Source organism: Onychostoma macrolepis, chromosome 23, assembly GCF_012432095.1.
Source record: "Onychostoma macrolepis isolate SWU-2019 chromosome 23, ASM1243209v1, whole genome shotgun sequence".
In the NCBI taxonomy this organism is placed as follows: Eukaryota; Metazoa; Chordata; class Actinopteri; order Cypriniformes; family Cyprinidae; genus Onychostoma; species Onychostoma macrolepis.
In genome coordinates, this window is record NC_081177.1 from 24,252,190 (window position 1) to 24,274,602 (window position 22,413).

The 22,413-nt window shown below is 44.3% G+C and overlaps 2 protein-coding genes across 2 annotated transcripts in view; both read right to left on the reverse strand.

The window, feature by feature from the left end:
- Nucleotides 1-1,098: 1,098 nt before the first annotated feature.
- Nucleotides 1,099-9,368, reverse strand: LOC131531556 (skin secretory protein xP2-like). Its single transcript, XM_058762392.1, has 5 exons — nt 9,305-9,368; nt 9,071-9,243; nt 8,116-8,264; nt 7,597-7,851; nt 1,099-1,870 (listed from the first exon to the last, which is right to left on the reverse strand). The coding sequence occupies exons 1-5, from the start codon at nt 9,366-9,368 to the stop codon at nt 1,099-1,101; spliced, it is 1,413 nt and encodes a 470-aa protein (XP_058618375.1).
- Nucleotides 9,369-11,001: 1,633 nt separating this feature from the next.
- Nucleotides 11,002-22,413, reverse strand: part of nav1a (neuron navigator 1a) — a 161,180-nt gene continuing 149,768 nt past the window's right edge. The window contains 13 exon segments of the mRNA XM_058762850.1: nt 11,002-15,466; nt 15,555-15,764; nt 17,030-17,148; nt 17,314-17,510; nt 17,646-17,717; nt 18,292-18,446; nt 18,539-18,774; nt 18,987-19,155; nt 19,638-19,733; nt 19,822-19,919; nt 20,042-20,246; nt 21,707-21,869; nt 22,004-22,188. Coding sequence (XP_058618833.1) covers nt 15,383-15,466; nt 15,555-15,764; nt 17,030-17,148; nt 17,314-17,510; nt 17,646-17,717; nt 18,292-18,446; nt 18,539-18,774; nt 18,987-19,155; nt 19,638-19,733; nt 19,822-19,919; nt 20,042-20,246; nt 21,707-21,869; nt 22,004-22,188 — 1,989 coding nt within the window. The 3' untranslated portion in view covers nt 11,002-15,382.

A 22,413-nucleotide genomic window follows, 5' to 3' on the forward strand; every position in this document is an offset into this window, starting at 1 on the left:
AGGGCAGAGCATATCCACAAACTCATAGATAATAACCAAAACAATCCAAGGTTTTTATTTAGCACAGTGGCTAGATTAACAAATAAACAGACGCCACCCAATCTAAATATTCCCTCACAGTTTAATAGTAATGACTTTATGAATTTCTTCACTGATAAAATAGATAACATTAGAAATACAATAACAAATGTAGGTTCTGCACCGTCTAGTACTTCAGTTTCATTCACAGCTCCCAAAGAAAAACTTCAGTGCTTTACAGCTATAGGACAGGAAGAACCAACCTGCTATTTTCAATATACATGTTGCCCCTTGGTGATATTATTAGAAAATACGGGATTAGTTTTCATTGTTATGCTGATGATACTCAACTATATATCTCAACAAGACCAGATGAAACTTCTGAACTAAGCTAATAGATAGTGTTACAAATGTAAAAGATTGGATGACCAATAATTTCCTCCTATTAAATTCAGATAAAACCGAGATATTACATATTGGACCAAAAAACAGTACTCAGAATCTCTTGGATTACAATTTGCAACTAGACGGATGTACTGTTTCTTCCTCTACAGTCAAAAATCTGGGTGTTATATTAGTGTAACACTCTGGTCAAGAAGGCAGACAAGGGGGTTCTGGCGTGCAGGTAAGTAATTTATTCACAACTTAAATATAAGGTTAATGGTAACTCAAACATCAGGGGAAGCAGAATAAAGAGTCTTATCTGGGCCCTCGTCCTTTCCTTGGTGGGCAAGTGGCTGACCGGCAGTGCTGAGGTAAGAGGTGGAAGGCGACCAGAGAATAGCTTGCTACCTTGTGACCAGACAGTGAGGGAATGGATTGAGTGAAGTATTATAGGGAGCTTGATTGGTGGCAACAGGTGCAGAGGATTCCTTGATGGCAGTCAGGTGTGAGTGGTTACAGATGGAGTGCAGGTGAGAGACCAGAAGGATGCTGGGAAATGTAGTGCGGTTCAACTGGTGTATAAGGTGATACAGCTGGTGAGGCAGGTGAATCTGTGACATTACTCCCCCCTCCCCAAAGGCGCGTCCCGCGCCGTACAAAGTCTAACGGGGAGGGGGGGTGGGCGCTCTGGAGGCCTCAAGGGCCAGAGTTCGGGGATGGACGGCCTCCTGGGTGGCGCCCATTCCGGGATCCATGGCGGATCTGCCGACTCGGGAGGCCATGGCGGATCTGCTGACTCCGTGGCCTTGGTCCTTGGCCCGGCCACACAGACACTGTCCATATGGCCCCCCTCAAAATTTTCTTGGGGAAGTCCCCTTCTGGCGGGCGCTCGGGAACTGGGGCCTCTCCTTGGCTCGGCTGGGGAACTGAAGCCCCTCCTGGGCTCGGCCTGGGAACTGGAGCCCCTCCTGGGTTCGGCTGGGGGACTGGAGCCTCTCCTGGGTTTGACTGGGGCATTGGAGCCACTCCTGGGCTCGGCTTGGGAACTGGAGCCCCTCCTGGGCTTGACTGGCGCATTGGAGCCACTCCTGGGCTTGGCTGGGGAACTGAAGCCCCTCCTGGGCTTGGCTGGGGAACTGGAGCTCCTCCTGGGCTTGACTCGGGGTCTGAAGCCTCTCCTGGGCTCAGCTGGGGCATTGGAGCCACTCCTGGGCTCGGCTGGGGGACTGGAGCCTCTCCTGGGCTCTGCTTGGGAACTGGAGCCTCTCCTGGGCTCGGCTTGGGAACTGGAGCCCCTCCTGGGCTTGACTCGGGGTCTAAAGCCTCTCCTGGGTTCAGCTGGGGCATTGGAGCCACTCCTGGGCTTGACTCGGGGTCTAAAGCCTCTCCTGGGATTGACTGGGGAATTGGAGCCTCTCCTGGGCTCGGCTCGAGGATCTGAGCCCCTTCTAGGCTGGGAACGGCACTCCTGGCCGTGATAAGAAGACTGGATTCAATGGGATTACAAACTTTTCATTTAGACCCTAAAGAATCATATTAACTTGCACAAAAAATGGCATTATATGACCCCTTTAAGATATTTAAGATAAACTTAGTTGGTCTTTGAGGGCTAAAAACGTGTTGTCAAGTTAATAAAATGGTATAAACCTGCATTTTTCTTAATAATTCTTACAGCTCCTAGGGTTTAGGTGTTGCATGTATGTTAAACAAACACAAGGCTTTCAGTGCTTGGAAATCCAACATGAAGTGTCAACTTAAGGTGTTGTCCAGCAGTGTGTTTCCGTCAGAAGTCATAGTGATGTGTTGCTTTCTGTTCTCTGCAAGGCCTCAGTTTCATTTTTAGCCCACACAGCCACTAACAGACACTCCGGCCTCTTTGAGCCGTTATATTCTCACAGTTTGCAGGCTCCTTCATGTAAAGGTGTCTCACGGGGGGAAACAGCTGCAGTCACATGTCAGAGACTCCCTGTCAGATGCACAGAGTCGTCAGGTTGTTTTATGTGGGTTCAACTTCAGGTTGTTGTATTTTGTCAGTTGAAGAGTATTACATGTGACATTAAATATGTGAGTTTGGTATAGTTGCATGTTGCAAATGAATCGAGACTAAATCTATATAGGGACAAAAAAAAAAAAAAAACTCACTGAGGTTAATGTGTGAGTTTCTGTCTTTACAGAATGCAATTACTGTCATTTAAACCTGAAGCTGCTTATGCCTTTCACAGATATGAGTGGTGAAATAGTGAAACCTTAATGAAAGCTTAGTGTGCATTCAACAGTATTTACAGACCTTTCAAAAACCATGTTACTACATAACAGACATGCTTTTGATACACATCTAGAATTGTAGGTTCAGCCATTCAGAGTTATTTGAGTAAACTATGAGTATGAGTGTCACTGCATATATTTATATGAAGGAAAGTAATTTTATTATTGTATTTTTTTGGACCCTTACTGTTATTTATTTATGTATAGCTTCAGTGCAACCATAATTAGTGCAATGCAATAACAATTTGTTTTATTTGTATTATCTTAAAAGTAGTACATTTACATAATACAGACAACTTAAAACATATGTATATATATACAGTCATGGCCAAAAATATCGGCTGTGAAAATTAATCTGCATTGTTAATCCTTTTTGATATTTTATTTTAAAAATTCACAAAAATCTAACCTTTCATTGGATAATAAGAATTTAAAATGGGGGAAAATATCATTATGAAATAAATGTTTTTCTCTAATACACATTGGCCACAATTAACGGCACCCTTTTATTCAATACTTTTTGAAACCTCCATTTACCAGTTTAACAGCTCTAAATTTTCTCGTATAATGCCTGATGAGGTTAGAGAACACATGACAAGAGATCAGAGACCATTCCTTCATCCAGAATCACTCGAGACCCTTTAGATTCCCAGCTCCATGTTGGTGCTGCTTCTCTTCAGTACACCCACTCATTTTCTATAGGGTTCAGGTCAGAGGACTGGAATGGCCAGCAGAAGCTTGGTTTTGTGCTCAGTGACCCATTTTTGTGTTGTTTTTGAGGTTTGTGTTTGGATTATTGTATGGTTGGAAGATCCAAACATGGCCCATTATAAGATTTCTAACAGAGTCAGTCACTTATTGATTTTTTTATATGTTGATATTTGATAGAATCCATGATGCCATGTGTCTAAACAAGATGTCCAGGACCTCCAGCAGAAATATAGGCCCACAACATACAGCAGTATATTTCATTGTACACATGGGGTACTTTTTATCCCTGTGTTCACCAAACCCATCTTGAGTGTTTGCTGCTAAAAAGCTAATTTTTTAGTTTCATCTGACAATAGAAGCCAGTGCCATTTGAAGTTCCAGTCATGTCTGATAACGTCTCGGTTACGTATGTAACCCTCGTTCCCTGAAGAAGGGAACGGAGACGTCACGTCGGATGACCGACGAATTGGGATCTCGCCAGAGAGACCAATCCACTTCGAGTGTAACTAAACGAGCCAATGGACATTGGCATGCGATCATTGCATCCAGCTGCCGCTGATCACAGCGTGAGTATAAGAGGCAGCGGGTGCACCGCATTAATTCATGCTTTCGCTGAGGAGCCGAGCCGGTGACCCGGCCGCTCAGCGGTGGTACAGCAAACTGTGGCAACTGGGCGTGGCGTCTCCGTTCCCTTCTTCAGGGAACGAGGGTTACATCGTAACCGAGGCGTTCCCTTTCAGTCGGTCACTCCGAGTCACGTCGGATGACCGGCAATTGGGATCTACCAAAGCCACAGGAGCTGCCCTTCCAGTGCCCTGTGTAGACCTCTTGATCCTTCCTATAAGGCAGACGATAGGACCGGGCTCTACACAGAGAAGGTCAACTACTGTTGTTCCTTGGACAACCCAGACAGTAGGACTTGGAAACACTGGGAAGCATGCCCTTCCGTTTGGAAGAGGCACACTGCGAGTCACCTCCTCCCAGAGGGGTTAAGTGGCATTTAGACATGTGAAGTAACCCCGTGAGGGCCCTATTGCACATGGAAGTCTCTGAGATGGCACAGGCTGCATCACTAGAGATGGCAGAACGTGGTCTGCCAGGGGAAACACGGCTCTAATAAGCATACCGTGGAATACACATATGGGATCCCGGCAGGGTCTCTCATATGGGCACTAGCCTCACATCAGATTTCAAGAATTCATTGGCTGAAAGGCCTGGCGCGGACGCTCCGCCACGTCCGGACGCCGGAGTGCTGGAGGTCTCGACAGGGTTTGCCTGGTTAAGGAACTCTCTGGAGAATTAGGCGAAAGAACGCTGCAAGCCGACTCTGAGCCGGGCCTCTCAATGCCACTACCCGTTTGAGGTGAGAACACAGGAGGAAACCGGTTCGACACGCAGGCTATAAAACCTAGCGAACGTGTTAGGAGTCGCCCAACCCGCAGCTCTACAGATGTCTGCTAGCGAGGCACCACGAGCCAGCGCCCAGGACGATGCGACACCCCTAGTGGAGTGAGCACGCAACCTGAGCGGGTAGGGCACACCTTGTGCTTCATAGGCCAAGGTGATGGCATCCACTATCCAGTGGGCCATCCTCTGCTTGGAGACAGCCTTCCCCTTCTGCTGTCCTCCGTAACAGACAAAGAGCTGTTCTGAGGTCCTGAAGCTCTGAGTTCTATCCACGTACTGTCGCAGTGCGCGTACAGGACAGAGCAAAGCTAGGGCTGGGTCTGCCTCCTCCAGGGGCAGCGCTTGCAGGTTCACTACCTGGTCCCTGAAGGAGTGGTCGGAACCTTGGGCACATAGCCGGGCCGGGGCCTCAGTGTTGCACTGGAGTCAGCCGGCCCAAACTCAAGGCACGATTCGTCGACCGAAAATGCCTGCAGGTCCCCACCCTCTTGATCGAGGCCAAGCGCAGTCAGGAGCAGGGTTTTCATAGAGAAACTTCAACTCAACTGACTGCAAAGGCTCGAAGGGGGCAGTTTGTAGGGCTCTTAGCACCAATGCCAAATCCCAAGAGGGTAGGGAGGGAGGCCTAGGCGGGTTTAACCTCCTGGCCCCCCTAAGAAACCTGATAACCAGATCGTGCTTCCCACCGACCTCCCCCACGGGTCGTGGTGAGCGGAAATAGCAGCAACATAAACCTTAAGGGTGGAGGGGACAACCTACGCTCCAACCCTTGTTGCAAAAAGGAAAGCACGGCTCTGATCGAACATCTCCGGGGGTCCTCACGGTGAGAGGAACACCATTCGAAGAAACAGGTTCCACTTCAGCGCATAGGCCCGTCTTGTGGGCGGTGCTCGTGCTGAAGCAATAGTGAGAGCTACCTCCTGGGGCAGATCACCTAGAACCTCCGCGTCCCGTCCAGGGACCACACATGGAGTTTCCACAAGTCTGGGCCGGGTGCCAGAGGTGCCCGTCTCTGAGAAAGCAGATCCTTCCTCAGAGGAATCGGCCAGGGAGGGGCTGTCGCGAGGAGCATGAGTTCCGGGAACCAGGTCCTGTTGGGCCAATATGGAGCCACTAACAAGACCTGCTCCTCGTCCTCCTGATCTTGCACAGTGTCTGTGCTAGCAGGCTCACTGGGGAACGCATATTTGCGCAGGCCCAGGGGCCAGCTGTGTGCCAGTGCATCCGTGCGGCGTTGCCTCGGACAGGGAATAGAACCACTGGCAGTGGGTGGTTTCTGGAGGCGAACAGGTCTACCTGAGCAACTCCAAACCGACTCCAAATCAGCTGGACCGCCTGGGGATGGAGTCTCCACTCCCCAGGAAGTGCCGCTCGAGACAGCTCGTCGGCCGCCTGATTGAACACTCCTGGGATGTGGATGGCACGAAGGGACCTCAGATGCTTCTGACTCCAGAGGAGGAGGTGGCGGGCGAGTTGCGACATGCGACGGAGCGTAAACCGCCTTGCCGGTTGATATACGCACGGTCGCAGTGTTGTCCGTGACGGACCAGAACGTCCTGCCCGAAGGCGCCCTCTGAGGCGGCTCAAGGCAAGGCGTACTGCCAGCAACTCGAGGCAATTGATATGCCAACGCAGTTGGGGACCCGTCCACACCCCTGACACTGCGTGCCCGTTGTACGTGGCTCCCCAGCCGGTGGCCGAGGCATCCGTGAATACCACAGCATGCCTGGATACCTGCTCCAGGGGCACTCCTGCCCGAAGGAGCGAGGATCTGTCCACGGGCTGAAGGTTCTGCGGCAGGCGGTGTAATCTGAACCCGGTGAGTACCGCGTTTCCACGCCCACCTCGGGACTCGGCCATGGAGCCAGTGCTGAAGCGGTCTCATATGGAGCAGACCGGCGGAACTATCGCCGCAGCTGCAGCCATATGCCCCAGGAGCCTCTGAAAGAGTTTCAGTGGGACCGCCGTCCTGCCTGATAAAGTCTTGAGGCAGTTCAGCACCGACTGAGCACGTTCCTGGGTGAGGCGTGCTGTCTGGTTGACGAATCCAACTCCATGCCGAGAAAAGAGATACTCTGCGTTGGCACGAGTTTGCTCTTTTCCCAGTTGACCGAAGACCCAACTGGCTGAGGTGCCTGAGCACCAGGTCCCTGTGCGCACAACTGCTCTCGAGACTGTGCAAGTATGAGCCAGTCGTCGAGGTAGTTGAGGATGCGCACACCCGTTCTCTCAGGGAACAAGGGCCGCCTCTGCGACCTTGGTGAAGACGCAAGGCGAAGGGACAGCCCGAAGGGCAGGACCTTGTACTGATCGCCCGACCCTCGAACGCAAAACGCAGGAATGGCCTGTGTCGCGGGAGAATCGAGACATGAAAGTACGCGTCCTTCAGGTCGATCGCTGCAAACCAATCTAGGGACGGACGCACCCAAAGATGCGTTTCTGCGTCAACATCTTGAACGGCATCTTGTGAAGTGCACGGTTCAAAACTTCGCAGATCCAAGATCGGTCGTAACCCACCGCTTTTCTTGGGCACAATGAAGTAAGGGCTGTAAAACCCGACCTCATATCGGCTGAAGGGACCGGCTCTATCGCGTCCTTCGCCAGCAGGACTGCAATTTCCGCACGCAAGACAGGGGTATCGACGGCCTTGACTGAAGTGAACCGGATGCCCCCGAATCTGGGGACGCCGGGCGAACTGAATCAGCGTGGCCGAGTCTGATGGTCCGCAGGAGCCACCGAGACGAACTGGGGAGCGCTATCCAGGCTCCGAGACCGTGCCAGCGGAACCAACGAGGCCACCGACATACCCACGGTGGGGCAGCGAGGTGGAACACAGGGACCCGGCCCGAGCCTGTGACGGCTTGGCCTGTGATGGCAGGGGCGGGGTCTGGGTGTGCAGTGTAACACTCACCTGATTCCTCCTCGTGAGGGAGGAAACACAGGAACCTGGCTTGAGGCTTGTGACAGCCTGGCGTGTGACGACTTGAAGCGGGGACTTGAGTGCTACCGCCCTTACCTGGTTCCACAAATGGGCAGGAGGGGTGCTCTTGGGCAACCCACTGCTGCCTGCTGGCGAGAGAGGAGAAGGGAAGTGTTCCCGTGATGCACGGTTCACCACTCTCCTCCTCTTGAGACCCAGAGATTGAGAAAACTGCTCTTTTACTGATGTTTTGGGTACCGCTGGCTGCTGGGCCAGCGGCAGAACATAAACAAAACGAAACAAAAGATTCTCCGCCCGGCCCTCCTCCGGGGGAGGGAGTGGTGCGGTCACCATCTCCCGACAAGCAGTCTCCACCATCTCCGGGTCGCCCGTCTCAGGGCCTCTTGCACTTGCGCTTGCCGCCAGGTTTGGCGGGGGCCTGGACGGGCTGGGCGTCCTGCCTGCGACCGGCTCCACGACGCTGCCTGGTGGAAGGCTGCTGCGGCTGCGGGAGGCGGGGCAGCCGCAGGGGCGCCACGGCGGCGAGCAGGCTGAGGGGCTGCAGCCGGAGTGGAAGCAGCAGGTTTCCTCCGGCGCATGATGTGTTTGATCGCCTCAGTCTGCTTCTGGGCTGCCGAGAACTGCTGGGCAAAGCTCTCGACAGCGTCGCCGAAAAGGCCGGTCTGCGACACGGGAGCATTCAGGAACTGTACCTTCTCCTGCTCCTTCATGTCAGCAAGACACAGCCAGAGATGGCGCTACTGGACCACTAAGCGTGGACATCGCATGACCCAGAGACTGTGCGGTCACCTTCGTCGCTCGGCGCGAGGTCCGTCGCAGCACGCAGCTCATGTAGAACCGCCAGGTCGTGACCACCCTCGTGCAGGTCTTTCAGGGCTTTGGCCTGGTGGACCTGCAGTAACGCTCATGGCGTGAAGGGCAGAAGCCGCCTCCCACAGGCTCTATAAGCACTGCCAGTTAGACCTGACGAATACTTACAGGCCCGCGAGAGACACGGGTCACCCGCAGAGTGGTAGCGGCTGTTGGACACAGTTGCATGGCCACAGACCGCTCCACTGAGGGGATGCCCGCATACCCCAAAGCGGCCCCACCATCGAGGGTGGTGAGAGCGGAGGAGCCACAAGATTTGTTTCGGGCAGTAAAAGGTGCCTTCCACGATCTTGTAAGCTCCTCATGCACTTCCGGAAAGAATGTCACCGGGCGCTGAGAACCAGCGCGACCCCCACCGAGCTCACTCGTCCAGCCTCGAAGGATCGGGACTCGAAGGATTCCACACGAGCCCGACATTCTCGGCGGCCCGGAAAGCATAGCCGTCATCTCTGGGTCTGGCTCGGACAACGCTACCACACCCGAAGGGGGCAACGCAGCCGAGTCGTCATCCCCAGAGGGCGACTCGCTCTCCAATGCAGCGACCGACATCTGGTCATCAGGGGGAGCACCGAAGGAAACAGGCGGTATACCCCGCTCTGCAGAGGTCCCAGCCCGCTCCAACGGCAACCCCACCGGCTGCGGAGCGCCTGAGGGGTGAGGAACTCCTCTTGGGGAAGCCCTCACTGTCACCCTCAGATCACCTCTGACTCCACGGATACAGCGCCGCCCGGAACGAACGCTGGATCACGGCAGAGGCAGAGGACTCCGCCATGTTTGACATAGCGGAGTCTATTATGCAACTCCGAGATGGTCATGTCCCCACAAGAAGAACATGAACCATCCACGAAAGCTTGGAAATGGGAATTTTCACTGCTCTAGCTCTTTTCTTAAAGCCACTTCACTAATTTGTGAAGCTCAATTATCTTTTGCTACACATCAGAAATATATTCTTTGTTTTTTTTTCATTGTGATGGATGATTAAGGGAATTTGGGCTTTTGTTTTCCCTCCTATTTATATTTCTGTGAAACAAGAAGCCATGGCTGGATAATTTCATGTTCATAATCACCCTGGAGTGCTCTAAATTGTAAATATGAATGGGGATATACTTCAGAGATATTTTTTACTTTTAAATTTACTTTTAAGAATTTCTAGGGGTGCCAATAATTGTGTCTAACATGTATTTGAGAAAAACATTTATTTCATAATGATATTTCCCCCCATTTTAAATTCTTATTATCCAATGAAAGGTTAGATTTTTGTGAATTTTTTAAATAAAAGATCAAAAGGATTATCAATGCAGATTAATTTTTACAGCCTACTTTGATCATATTTACCAAGGGTGCTGATATTTTTGGCCATGACTGTGTATATATATATATATATATATATATATACACACATACATACAATATAAGTATATATGTATAATAACCCTATAAAATAACCCTACACAATATAAAAATTAAAACGAAAAATCTAAAAATAAAAACTCATTGTTGAATATTAAAACAACTCTAATAGTATCTCAACAGTTAGTATTAGAAAATAACACTCTAATATAACACTGCTAGCCCCAGTGAGTGTAGTAACTTTGGTGTTTTGGCAGATTACCATGGTAAATGATAGCTAAACACGTCGTCAGATTCCTAGTGAAATGAGTGGAAGTAACGCATGTTGTTCATTAGAGGGCGTGTGCGAATCCTCCACACAACTGAGGAGACTTTTATTATTTCATTAAAATAACAGCTGATAGACGTCCATGAACAATATCATTTATTATGACCGTTAAGGCAAGTAGAAATTTTACAGTTTACATTAAAGTGCGACGAATAGTTCGTTTAAATTAATTGTCATTAGGCTGGCATGATGCTTGGGAAAAACTCTTTGAAATGGAAATGTCTTTTGGGACGTTCAGTTTATACCTCCTCTAAGTATGGACCTTCGGGACTCCTCCTCCTCTTTAAATAGCCTTGATAACTCAGGAAAAACCCTAAACGGTTCTCACCTCATTACTCAGACGAATATGGCTAGTATTGTAATAGTATCAGTATCATGTAGCTTATTTCGTGTCTAGAGTTCAAATATTTCTGACTCTAATTTTACTTGAACTTTCTCATTTTTAATATCACTTAATGTCTTTAATTTAATCCTATTTTTATTTATTTTTTTTTTAATTTGGCGCCCTCTTTCGTCTAAAATTGCCAATGCAAAGTGTGGTCCATACTGCAGTTACAAAATTCAGGCAGTAGAGGGAGACAAACCTGAAAAAAAAAAAAAGAATAGGAATGGTTGAGTTGAGAAGTTTAGTGATTATCTGTCACGTTCTATTAAATTTATGTAATAATTGCCAAACAGCATTTTTTTTTTTTTTTTTTTTAACTTTGACAAATGCACAAAACCAGTGTAGGGATGGCACGAGTTTATTGGAAACATGAGTGAATATTTGATGGAAGAAATCCTCTCAGATCAGCACATGCCTTTATAACCCCTTTCCAGCAGACAGTTTGCAAAAAATAATAATTAAAACCAACAATAACAAAAGGTGTCTCATCATAGGGCCGGATCTTTTCATATTTTACTGTGATTGTGGTCGCAGATGAGTTTACTATTTACAATGTTTACAATTGCAATGTTCTATACAAAATAGAAAGATTTCTTAAAGAAAGCAAGAAAAAAGAGGAAGAAGAAGAGAAAGAAAAACATAGTTTTTGTTTAAAATCCCAGTGGGACAGTTAGGTCCAATGTGTTTTTCCAGACAAACAATGGTGATACACATCAACATTAAAACACCATCAAACCTGCACATTAGCTTATCACATATACCATTGTTATCTGTCATTGGTACTAACAACTCACCTCTACAATGTTATTCCAACGCTGCATAGTGACAAATCAATCTGTTTTGATTAAACAATATTGAACCTGTTTAATCTAAAACAAGTGGAAATAAACAAGTTTACAAAGCACAGGTTTTCTATTATTATTGTGCCTGCTTGAACATTCAGCGTTGTTAGTCGTAAAACAGTAAAAATAATGAATAAATTAATCAAAACTTAGTTAGACACTCCATTTTAGGTTGTCCAAACTGTATCAGTTCATATGCAAGACAGCAGATATGATAAAGCACACTGTACTACGATGGCAAATATATCTGTGAGACGAGAAGAGACAGTGGGAAATGGCTTTAGTTTGTGCTAGCTGGCAAAGCAGCCTCAATTTCCAGGACATCTGGAAACGAGACTACCGGCGAGCTCAAATCTCAAAGTTATTTTATAAGCTAGCATAAAAAAGGATAACACGTTCGCTCGCATTCTTATCCTCCACAGCAAACAATCCCTTGCAAAACATAATAGTTTAGGTATTGCAATGTCCAACGAGTTGGTTTATATTAGGCACATTTTCATGACAAACACCGGGGAATCTTCCCCAAAGCCCAGAACTATCCTTAAGCGATTAAGGGAAGTTTATAATCATACGATGAGCTGTTAAGACAGATTTTGAGGTACTTGTGTGATTTGAAGCACCACTGCCACTTATTTTTTTTACTGTTTTTTTTATGGGTTGTTATGGCCAACTCAATCGTAAAAGCCATTGAATACCTTGTACGATCCGGAAGAGAATACAGAGGACACTTTTATAGTGAATAACGTACATAGGCAACATGATCTAGTTACTTTGTGGCAGTTAACTTGCCTCTACAGGAAAGGCGATAAGTGAGAGATGACTGCGATCCTCGCTGTAATGTATATCTAACCAGACACATTCAGTTTATACAGTAGTTGTTATATTTTATCCTTGCTCTGTTTGTTCTACCATAGACCTTTTTTGTTTGCATTTTTTTGGCAATTTTTTTGAAAATCTATTTACAAATGTCGGATTTTTAGTAAAAAAAAAAAAAAAAAAAAAACATACAAAAAAGACCTTTAAAAAAATGCTCCTCTGGTTATTCATTTGGAGAGCTACGTCTGACAATAACAGGACACGTAAACACGAGCACAAGAGTCAGCAAGCATCATCAAGAGCACTAGGTGTGTTGGCAAACTGAAGTTTTGATCCAATTTACATTCTCAGATTACGTTTCATCTGACATTGCTATAGCGCTAGTACTAACCGGTTAGTACATGTACATGACAATTTGGTAATTTATGAAAAAGATCACAAAAGATGCTCTTGTAGACTGGTTGCCAACACATCCTTTGGCGTCTCGTGATAAGGTGCCTTTTTTAGCTATAATTTTCCTCAGTTAAAGCTTTCATGCACATACAGTTCTGGAGCACCTGTAATCAGCCAATAGCAAACGCATTAATGAGTTACAATCCACCATTGATATTTTTTAGGGTGTGTTGAATCACAAGATATTCTGTCATTATTACAATTGTTACTGGAATGATTTGAGAGTTTGTAAAAGACCCTGATATGGGGTCGTCCTGTGACTTAAAATGACAAGAAAAAAACCCCAAAACAATTACGTATTTCCAAAACTGGCTACATTGTTACAGAAGACCAGAGGACATAAGTGTGTGTAAAACCGTGAGCTAACACTGATGTGATTTAGCTTTGAAGCTCTAGACATAACAAAGGCCAAACATAAATTACTAAACCTTCTACAGACATAACAAATTGTTTAAACCATTTTGGCTTTGTTCACACTGCAAACAATCCTGATTTGTTTTCAAAACCAATCTATCTACATCTTATTTGGCAGGAGCTCAAATTGGCTTCATTTGTTCAGGCAGTGGAGCCAATATCCAGTATATTTACAGCCCTGTTTCCACCTTGTATTAATATGCATTTTTGGTGATGCGATCACAAGTGTTAGGCACTAAATGCAGGTTTAAACATGGTCTAAAACTGTCATCGTATAACTGAAACCACATACAGAGGTAGTCAAAAATGCTCCGAATTGAAGTGAAGCATCACATTCTTTCCACCCGCTCAACTAACACTTGATTGTTCTGGGACGTGTTGAGAGAAACTGCACCAAAATAAGTAATTCAAACTTCATGGTATTGGCAGCTGCAATCTGTATCTTTTTCATTTGCTTCCATTCCTGCTCGCTCATAAGCTGCACAACATGGTTTCCTTCATTCAATAGTATTTGTGTACACTTGGCACTCTTGCAAAAGAGATGTTGAGTATCCCAAAATAAAAGGGGAGTTTCTCAACAAAAACCAAAAACAAGAGATCACAAGAGATGCATCTGAAACACGATAATACCAGGTGGAAACAGGGCCTACAATAGTTGCTACATCAGCACAAAGCCAAGTGAATTGGGTTTGGGGTGTCAGTGAGAACAAAGCCTTTGATTATCTTGATGATCTATGAGCACCTTGGTTACTGGATCTAAAGCTGAAAGTATACTTCCCTTGTCCGTGTTCTGCTCCGGCTCACACAGTCCATATTATACAATTCTTTTCTGTGCACAACATCCATGTGCAGCCCATTTTTTATGTCTGCATGCCATGGACTTGTGCATGGAAAATAGCGATTGAGTGCTTGAAGGCCCACTAGAACATGCTCACGGTCACAACGCTCAAGTTTACTTTGAAGGGCTTGAATGCTCAACGGTGTGTGAGATGGAGCGAAACATGGAAAATGAAGTATACCTGTGCCTTAAGGTCAAAAGCACTGGACGCACGTAAACGATTACTGAAAGTAAGATGTTGCATACTGTTCCCATGCACCAGTAACAGCACCTCTGTTATAACTGACAGCTATTTATTCGCCTGAGGTCGCCCTCCGATTATATCAGGTGGTGGATCACATGAACCCTACTGCAGTCATTCCCAGCTTTGCTGCATCTCCAAGTGCCACCTTAATTCAGCAACTTTTGCAGGCAATAAATGACCAACAATATCAGGCGGCAGATCACATGAGCTTCACTGTCTGTTTTCCCATTGGTAGACATTTGCATATAGTTGAACTTCATCCATCGCTCATGTCGCCTCAAACTCTCACAACTTCTGGTTGTTTTGTTGCTGCAACTCACCATTGGAGTGAACAACCTACGAATCTCGAACAACCAGTCAGTGCTCTTGATTGAAAGCTATGAATCAAAGTGCATCCTCTCAGAGATCTACAGTCTACATCTGTCTGATGTCTGCGTGTTTTATAGGAATGAATGCAACCTGGTTATGGGTATGTACTGCACCTTAAAACTGCATCACTATGCAAACTGTGAGGTAATATAGAGTAATATTCTGATTGCTATGGAACTGACTTTATGATATATGTAGGGACATCATTTAAGGCTGAATTCTAAGCACCATCTTGTACATTACATTTTGCATCCATGCGAGTTGGTCTAAATGTAACCGCACCTTTGTGTACAGGGTTCGAGTGACTTGATCTTGAGGATGGAGTGTTGGTACTTTTGCAAACAAGAATAGATTTTTGGTCCATATGGTCAGATATTACTCAAAGCAAAAGTAATATCAAACAACTGCGGAGCACATTTTGTTCCCAGTATGGTAGACAAGAACATTTCATCTTCACAATCCCCAGTTGCAAGTATTGCCATGCCACTTGCAGGTTAAATAAGCAAAGGAAAGACTGGTTAAGACAACAGTGCAAAAAAGATTCTCGCTCAGATCTGGCAGGATCAGTTCTTTTGTTTTTCTTTCAGACTTAGAGTTCTGTCTGCCTTGACATGGATGTTCTTGAGAGTTCCTCTTCTCGTCTCTCACAAGCCTTTTGAAGGAGACAGGAGGTGCAAATCAGCTGTACAGAACAGTGTTTTGTAACAGCACTAGCCATTAGTAAGCTCTCGAGTCTTTTAGCTCAGCCTAGAAATTGGGGTTGCCAGAAATATCCCGTTCGGGTGATTCGATGTAGTTGGCAGACTCCTGGAGTTTCAGCAGCATCGCCATCTGAATGAGGGACAGAATAAGGACAGCTTGTCATAACACATGCAGATTTGTTCACAAAGGTTCAGGTGTAGTTATACTAGACACTCACCAGTGGATCGGACTCCAATGTGGAAAGAGATGTGTCCTTGTTGGACGTGTCCCTTTCGTCACCGGGCTGCTGTGTTGGAGCAGTATTGGGGCCAGTGGTTGGCGGAGGGAGGTGAAAGAGTTTGGCCTGGTCCTGTTGAGCTGAAGGCCAGGGCAGCGTATCCCTCACCCACTCCACTGGATCCTCCCATGCTGCTTTCTGACCATGGACCTGAAATATATCAATGCACAGACTGAGCTTCAAGGCTCCACTGCACTTCGAGAAGACATAATAAGTGTCATATGATCCACCAAAACACAACTCTTTTAGTAACAGATGAGCTCTTGCCTCATTTTGGCCAAAATGTAAAAGCCAAGACATACCAAGCCGACTTCAAAGAACTAACGGTGATTAAAGTCGACTTTGTTGTCACTTCGCATCAGCTGTGTCTGAACCAAAAAGCTGTGCTTCAACACACCGCACAGACTACACCTGCATGTAAGGAGTTAACTGTCTATATCAGCAACTATTCATCATTCAAAAGGAGAAACCGAAACAAAGATATACACAGACATATGAAATGTAAACAAAGCAGTGCTCGCTTATCATTTTGAATATCAGTTATGTTGATAACTTTCATCATTTTAAGCAGCTCATGTTATGAAAATATGTGCATATTGGAATGCTCAGGTAAGATAACGTAACATTACAGTACAATACAGCCGTCTTGACTAACTTGCTCGCTTCCATCACTTTTGCTTTAGTTGTCATGCACTGACTCCTTCATTAAAGTGAACAACCAATCAGAGTTCTCAAACTCTCTGATGGCCATGGTGCCGATTCAACATGTTGAATTGGGCCAAATGCCGCTGATGTGAGCCTGACGAGAGCTGACGTGTGGAATACACCAAAAAACTAGCCCCATAGATGTTCACCAGTGGCCTTATGTTGGCCACTAGTGTGTCCTGGCCTTAAGGCAGAATAAACTCTGAAACCAGCCTAAAATGTTTTACTGATGTCCCAGAACCCCTGTGGTAACAAAAAAACACATAAGCCTGACCAGGCTAAGCACACCAGCAATGACCTGCAAACTAGCTTAAACAGTATTTTTTCACCAATGACACAAGCTCAGTAAAGGAAGACAGAGAAACCTTAGAAAACCATTAATTAAAAATCATTACCAAAAAGCATAAAGTTGTTAGCTTAGCAGCTCTTGAAATCAATTGGGAGTGTAAGTTGAGTCTCTTGCACTTTTTGTATGGTGCACAAGAGTAACCATCAAGAGAGTTGCTCCCTATGAAGTGTGTTTCAGTTTGGTCACTTATGAGGAGGACCATCTTACTGCATAATCTTGCTCCAAAACAACTACAGTTTCTAGTGATCCAGAGCTTGAAGTGTTTAGTTAGTGTTGGAGCTGAACTCTGCTGGATGGTGGCCATCCATGAGCAAGGTTAGACATCCCTGCTTCAGTAATCAGATGCCTATGATCAGCTTACCTTCACACCATCCTTAGCTCCCTCCTGAAGATAAGGAATAATGGACTGGTTCCAGAGGTCAATAAACCAGGAGCGAAACTCTGCTAATGATACTGGGCAAGACAGGAAGAAGCAGGGACCTGCAAAGACAGGAGCCAAAACTTAAGTTACTGTACTGTAGGTTATAACCTAACCTTTGAAAGGTTGTTCTGATTAATTTGCTAATATAAATGGTTAAATATGTTTTTTTTTTTTTTCTGAAGAGCACTGTGTAAAACAGACATTCAGAACATGTAAAGCTGTACCTATGAGGAAGTCTGAGGTGCTGTGTTTCTCCAGGAATGTATGGAGATGATACCAAAGTTTAGGCACCCAATCCAGAACCCTCAGCATCTCTGCGCTGTGAACTGTGCTTTCATCCTCCGCTTCGATCAACTTCCTGTGCAAGTAACGCACTAGGAAACCATTTGCAGGCTCCACGTTGTTGGAGAAGGTGACCATTCTTCAGGTAAACAGAAAATTAAAAATAGTTGGAATATATGGGATTTAAATTTTTTATTTTATTTTCAGATGTTATGTTGTTTTACCACAATCTACAAACTGGAATGAAACTAAATGCTAAAAGAAATGAACTTACCTGAAGCTGAGATGCAGGCCATGATTAGATGACATCTTAACACACTGATTGGTGGTTCCAATGATGTAAGGACTGAAACAAATAACCAAGGTATAAAATATAATATCCTAGAAAAATACTTCCCAAGAAAACGAAATTTAAAAAATGAAAATAAAAAACACTTATAAAAGAGTGAATCTCACTAAGTTTGTCAAGAAATACTTCCAGGTCATTTTTCCCTTAAATTATATTTTACAAAAATAAAATTAGAATTTTTTGTATTAAGAATTTTTGCAATGTAACATTAATTAAATGACAATTTAAAATATTTTCCACCACATTCTCATTACCATAATGCAAAAATAATTTATTATTTTTATTAAGTATTTATAAAGTTATGCTAGCATTTGTTATACTGCCTGTAATTTATGCAGGTTTTAATTTAAATATTTGTATCATGTACTGTTTCAAATTACAGTAATGAGACTTTGGGCAGAAATTGACTTAATTGCCACAACAAAAAAAAATCTTAATAGTAAAAATGCTTAATTTTCCCTATGCTATAGCAAAATAATGTACATATTATTTTACCTTAAAATATGGTTGTGACATTTTTTAAGACAACATACAATACAATATTGCATCCTTAACATTGGAGCTTCCTCACCATTTGTGATATTTGCAGGTCAGTGCACTATTGACCAGGTCAGTGATGGAAGACGCGTCACTGATATCGTCCAAGATAATGACCAATGGAATGTCCTCAGTGCCACAATCTCGGTCAATCTGATTGGCCAGATTAGACAGGTACAACTGCAGGTCCTGAGGGAGAGAAGACCAAAGCAAGGCTTTACAACTGCTGGTCACACCAAACCAGTCAGTGTTTCCTGGGAAGTGTGATTTCTAGGTTTCACCTTGCGGGTCTGTTGGTGCATGTTGAAGGTGGTGATAAGGCCGGGGCCGGGCTCACGGCCGCTCCTCTCCAGCAGGTACTCAGCCAGTCGGGTGGTGAGATAGGTCTTCCCCGTGCCGCTGGGGCCCGACAGGACCAGCCGTCGGTGCTTCAGAAGCAGACTTATGTAGTGTTGCATCATGGGCTTTGGGATGAGCGTCTCAAACACCAGACTGTCCACACACTTCTCCTTAAAACCTGGAATAGAGCGAGATTAGTTGAACCAGAGTTCAGTGACAAGTGAGATTTGCACTTTTTTCATATAGGAAATCAGAGATTCTAACATTATAAGGCGAATGAAGCACAGCATCTGTTCTGATGCCTGTAATTTTTCGAACAGAATTTAACTTTCAGTGAGGACAACTCACGTTGTACCTGTATAGGACAAGTTGAAAGTGTAAGTTTTTCACCTTTGAGGGCGACAGTGACGAGTCCGGCACCCTTTTTTAAACAGTCACAGGGTGCACTTTCTGGGGCTTCGGCTCCAAGCACCCTCCTGCTCTGATTAATACTGTAACTGTGGATTGAGTCGACAGACAGTCCCATACTCGCACTGGGATCCACCTGCGAAATATAGTCCTGATGTACGAATACAAAGAACACATTAGATTAATTAAGTATTATAATTAAATACATTAATTTACATCTATCTATCTATCTATCTATCTAATATATAATAAACACACATATATATTTTAAATATCAACTGAAAAATAGCAATTCATTAATTAAATATCAATTGAAAAATAGCAATTAAAAAAAAACTATTTAATTTAAAACAATTTACAATAAATCTAAAATAATTTTCAAAAAAATTAAATAAAGAAAAATAAAACAAAAATATTACTTATTATTATTAAAATCCCCTATTGACTTTTGATAATGTTTGCCATCATATATCAACAGCAATGACATGGTATTATTTGCATGCTACGATTTTTTATTAGATTTTTTTCATACATCTTTTGCATACTGCATTATGATTGTAAAATTACGATCTTCCTTTTTTGCATATATTTAAACATTTTTAGCTGTCTTTACAGCACAGAATGAGATCTCACCCTGAAAGCTGTGGAGATGTCCGTGTCTAACATAGACCATTCAGTTTTCCCATGAATCCTCACAGAGCCGATGTAGAAATCCTGCTGCCTCACCTGCTGATTGTACATCAGTTTGCTTATTTAGTACATATGATCTAATGTTCATGTATGTAAAGCCATTTGCAATATGTTTTCACGTATTCACCTCTCTGGACACTTGCTGGTCAGCTATACGGACCACCACACGCGTAAAGACCTCATCCCTCTGAGATGACAGGCTCAGTAACTCCATAGGAGCAATGTCTGCTTGACAGAAGAAAAAAAAAATATTTGACTCAATCCGCCAGAGTAGTAATGGGATGCAATGCTTGGAGCCAACAAGTTTTTATGTTTAAGTATGATATGGCATGTCTACAGGAACTCACCAGTGTTGGAGCACTCATTGAGGCTGAGGCTGAATGACTTGGTGAGGCTCATGGGTTTTTTGGTTTGGTTGGAGTTCAGGAGGCTGGCCAGACCAGACGGCTGGGAGGTGGAAGTAGAAGGTGGACCGCAAGGAAGGACAAGGGATGATGGAGCACTTCCTGTTTTCAGCTGATCGTTCTCTGCCTTCAGATTCTCCACCATCATCTATAATGAGAGATTTTGATTAAAGTTTTGTTTTCTATGTAATGCTTGACATGCAAAGTCATGAACTGCAGTGAAGATATGCACAGTTCTAGTGTAACATTTCACATATTTGTGAAATTTCACAGGCAAAATATAACCATTGTCTACTGTCAATAGTGTAGTGATGTATGCTCACACAGAAGTTACTTTCAAACCACTTAGCTATCTGCTGGTCAATGCGACAAATTCACATGACCAACTTGAACCCATTGCAAAATCTATAGCCCTTAAGGCCCCGATATACTTCAAACTAAGTTCATTTTCGTTCTTCGTTTGGGGGCCAATAGATTTTTGAAAAGGCTGAGCGACGGTATACTGTTTTCAAATATTCCAACAACCCCGCGCTGCTGGCGGCGTGGTGTAGATTAATGTAAACATGTGTTGCGACGCTCGCGCGTATTCCCTAAACACAACAACGATGCAATGATGATCTAGACGGGTACCAATGGTCAGAATATTATAGACAAAAGAATAATGATTAGCAGCAGTTCAAAGTCAAGTATCATGTTTGCAATACAAAAGAACCATTCCATTTCCATTATCAGTCCTTTAAGTGTCAATAACACAAACCTGTTTGTTACTTTATTTTATTAATGTTCACTTATTTTATTAAACCGGATGAATTATTACACCTTTTTATATTGTATGTGGTGTCATGATTTGATAAAAACAAAGGTTTATTATTGTATGTTCTTTTGGCATTTCATTTATAGTATACCTTTTAAATTCGCTTATTGAAAGAACAAAAACAGCAGCAGCAGTATGGTGTAACATTTATTTGAAACACATGTATTTGGTACTTGCTACCTTATATCTTTACTCTTTCCTTTCATTTTATTCATGGCTTTGGAAAACTTGCATGTGATGTTTCTCTGCGTCGTTTTTTGCGTAACTCTGGGTCGTCGACACCTAGCTTCCTTACAATTTCTTTCTAGGAATTAAATGCTTTCTCTGAACCTTAAAAGTCTCTCCGCGAGCGATCATACAGGTGCGGATATATTTGTGGCAGCTCAGCTATTCGACACAGTGTATTTATGTCGCTAGTGACTTGGAGATGTTGTTCTCTCAACTGACCTCCGTTGAATGAGAAACGAACCGGGAAAAAAATAAAAAAAATAAAAAAAATAAATAAATAAAAATCGCACATCAAAAAAAGGTGGAGTTCCAGAACACACCCACCGATTGCGTAATCGCCACGGACCAATGGTAGCTCAAAGGTGTTTTGGAGCCAAAACGAACTCCCCCAGAAAGTTTGCTTTGGTGAGCTCAAAATGAACTTCGTTTCGGCCTGATTTTGTTCGAAATGACATTATATCAGTTAGTTCTTCGATTTCGTTTGGATTTTGCCCATGAAAATTCGCAGAGCAAAGGTAAATGTGACTGCACCTTAACACCAAAACATTACTAAACCAGTCACTGACCTGCATGTTGTTCATGGTCTCTCGTAGCTGCTCCAGCTGGTGTGCCGAGTTCAGCGCTTCTAGCCGAATGTCCGTCAGTTTCATCTCTTTCTCCCACAGCTCAGACCGCAGCTCTGACACCATCTTCTCATCGCTCTCATTTTCCTCGTTACTTTCATGGATCCTGTTAGAACGCAATGTCATTACTGTTTAAAAAGTGCTAATAGTCTAATTACTGCTATATTTCAAAAGTCAAATTGCCCACTTTTGCCTGATTTTCGCCTGATATTGTGATTGGCACATGAGGACTTTACTCACACAGAGGAAGTGGCTGATTGGCTGGATGGGAGGGAAGTGGGCGGGTTCTCTCCATCTTCATGACCCAGTTTTGGTGAGTTGGGTGCAGAAGAGTCTGGAGTGGCAATCTCTTCAATATCAGAGTACATGGAGCCACCTTTAGCGCCCTTCTTGATGCTGAATGCCTTGCCAAAAGAACTTCGTAACTACAGAGAAATCGAGAGAAAGACAGAGAACTTAAAATACACTGAAGTAATTCACAAATATAAGAAGAAATGTTTGTTTATTCTGATTTTTTTCATGCATTTAAATGTATTCAAATGTGAAAGAAGACTTATGTGATCAAAAATAGAATAAAAAAGTAATCTGTGGAATATTATTAGAATTTAAAATAACTGTTCTATATGAATATATTTTAAAATGTAATTTAT

Excerpts from the sequence above, each read along its gene's own strand:
- LOC131531556 (XM_058762392.1), bottom strand. The coding sequence starts at position 9,368 with ATGGCGGAGTCCTCTGCCTCTGCCGTGATCCAGCGTTCGTTCCGGGCG. Across the intron at positions 9,244-9,304 it reads GGCGGCGCTGTATCCGTGGA|GCGCTCCGCAGCCGGTGGGG; the intron begins GTCAGAGGTGAT and ends CTCACCCCTCAG. Across the intron at positions 8,265-9,070 it reads CGTTGCCCCCTTCGGGTGTG|CCCCTCAGCCTGCTCGCCGC; the intron begins GTAGCGTTGTCC and ends CTCCGGCTGCAG.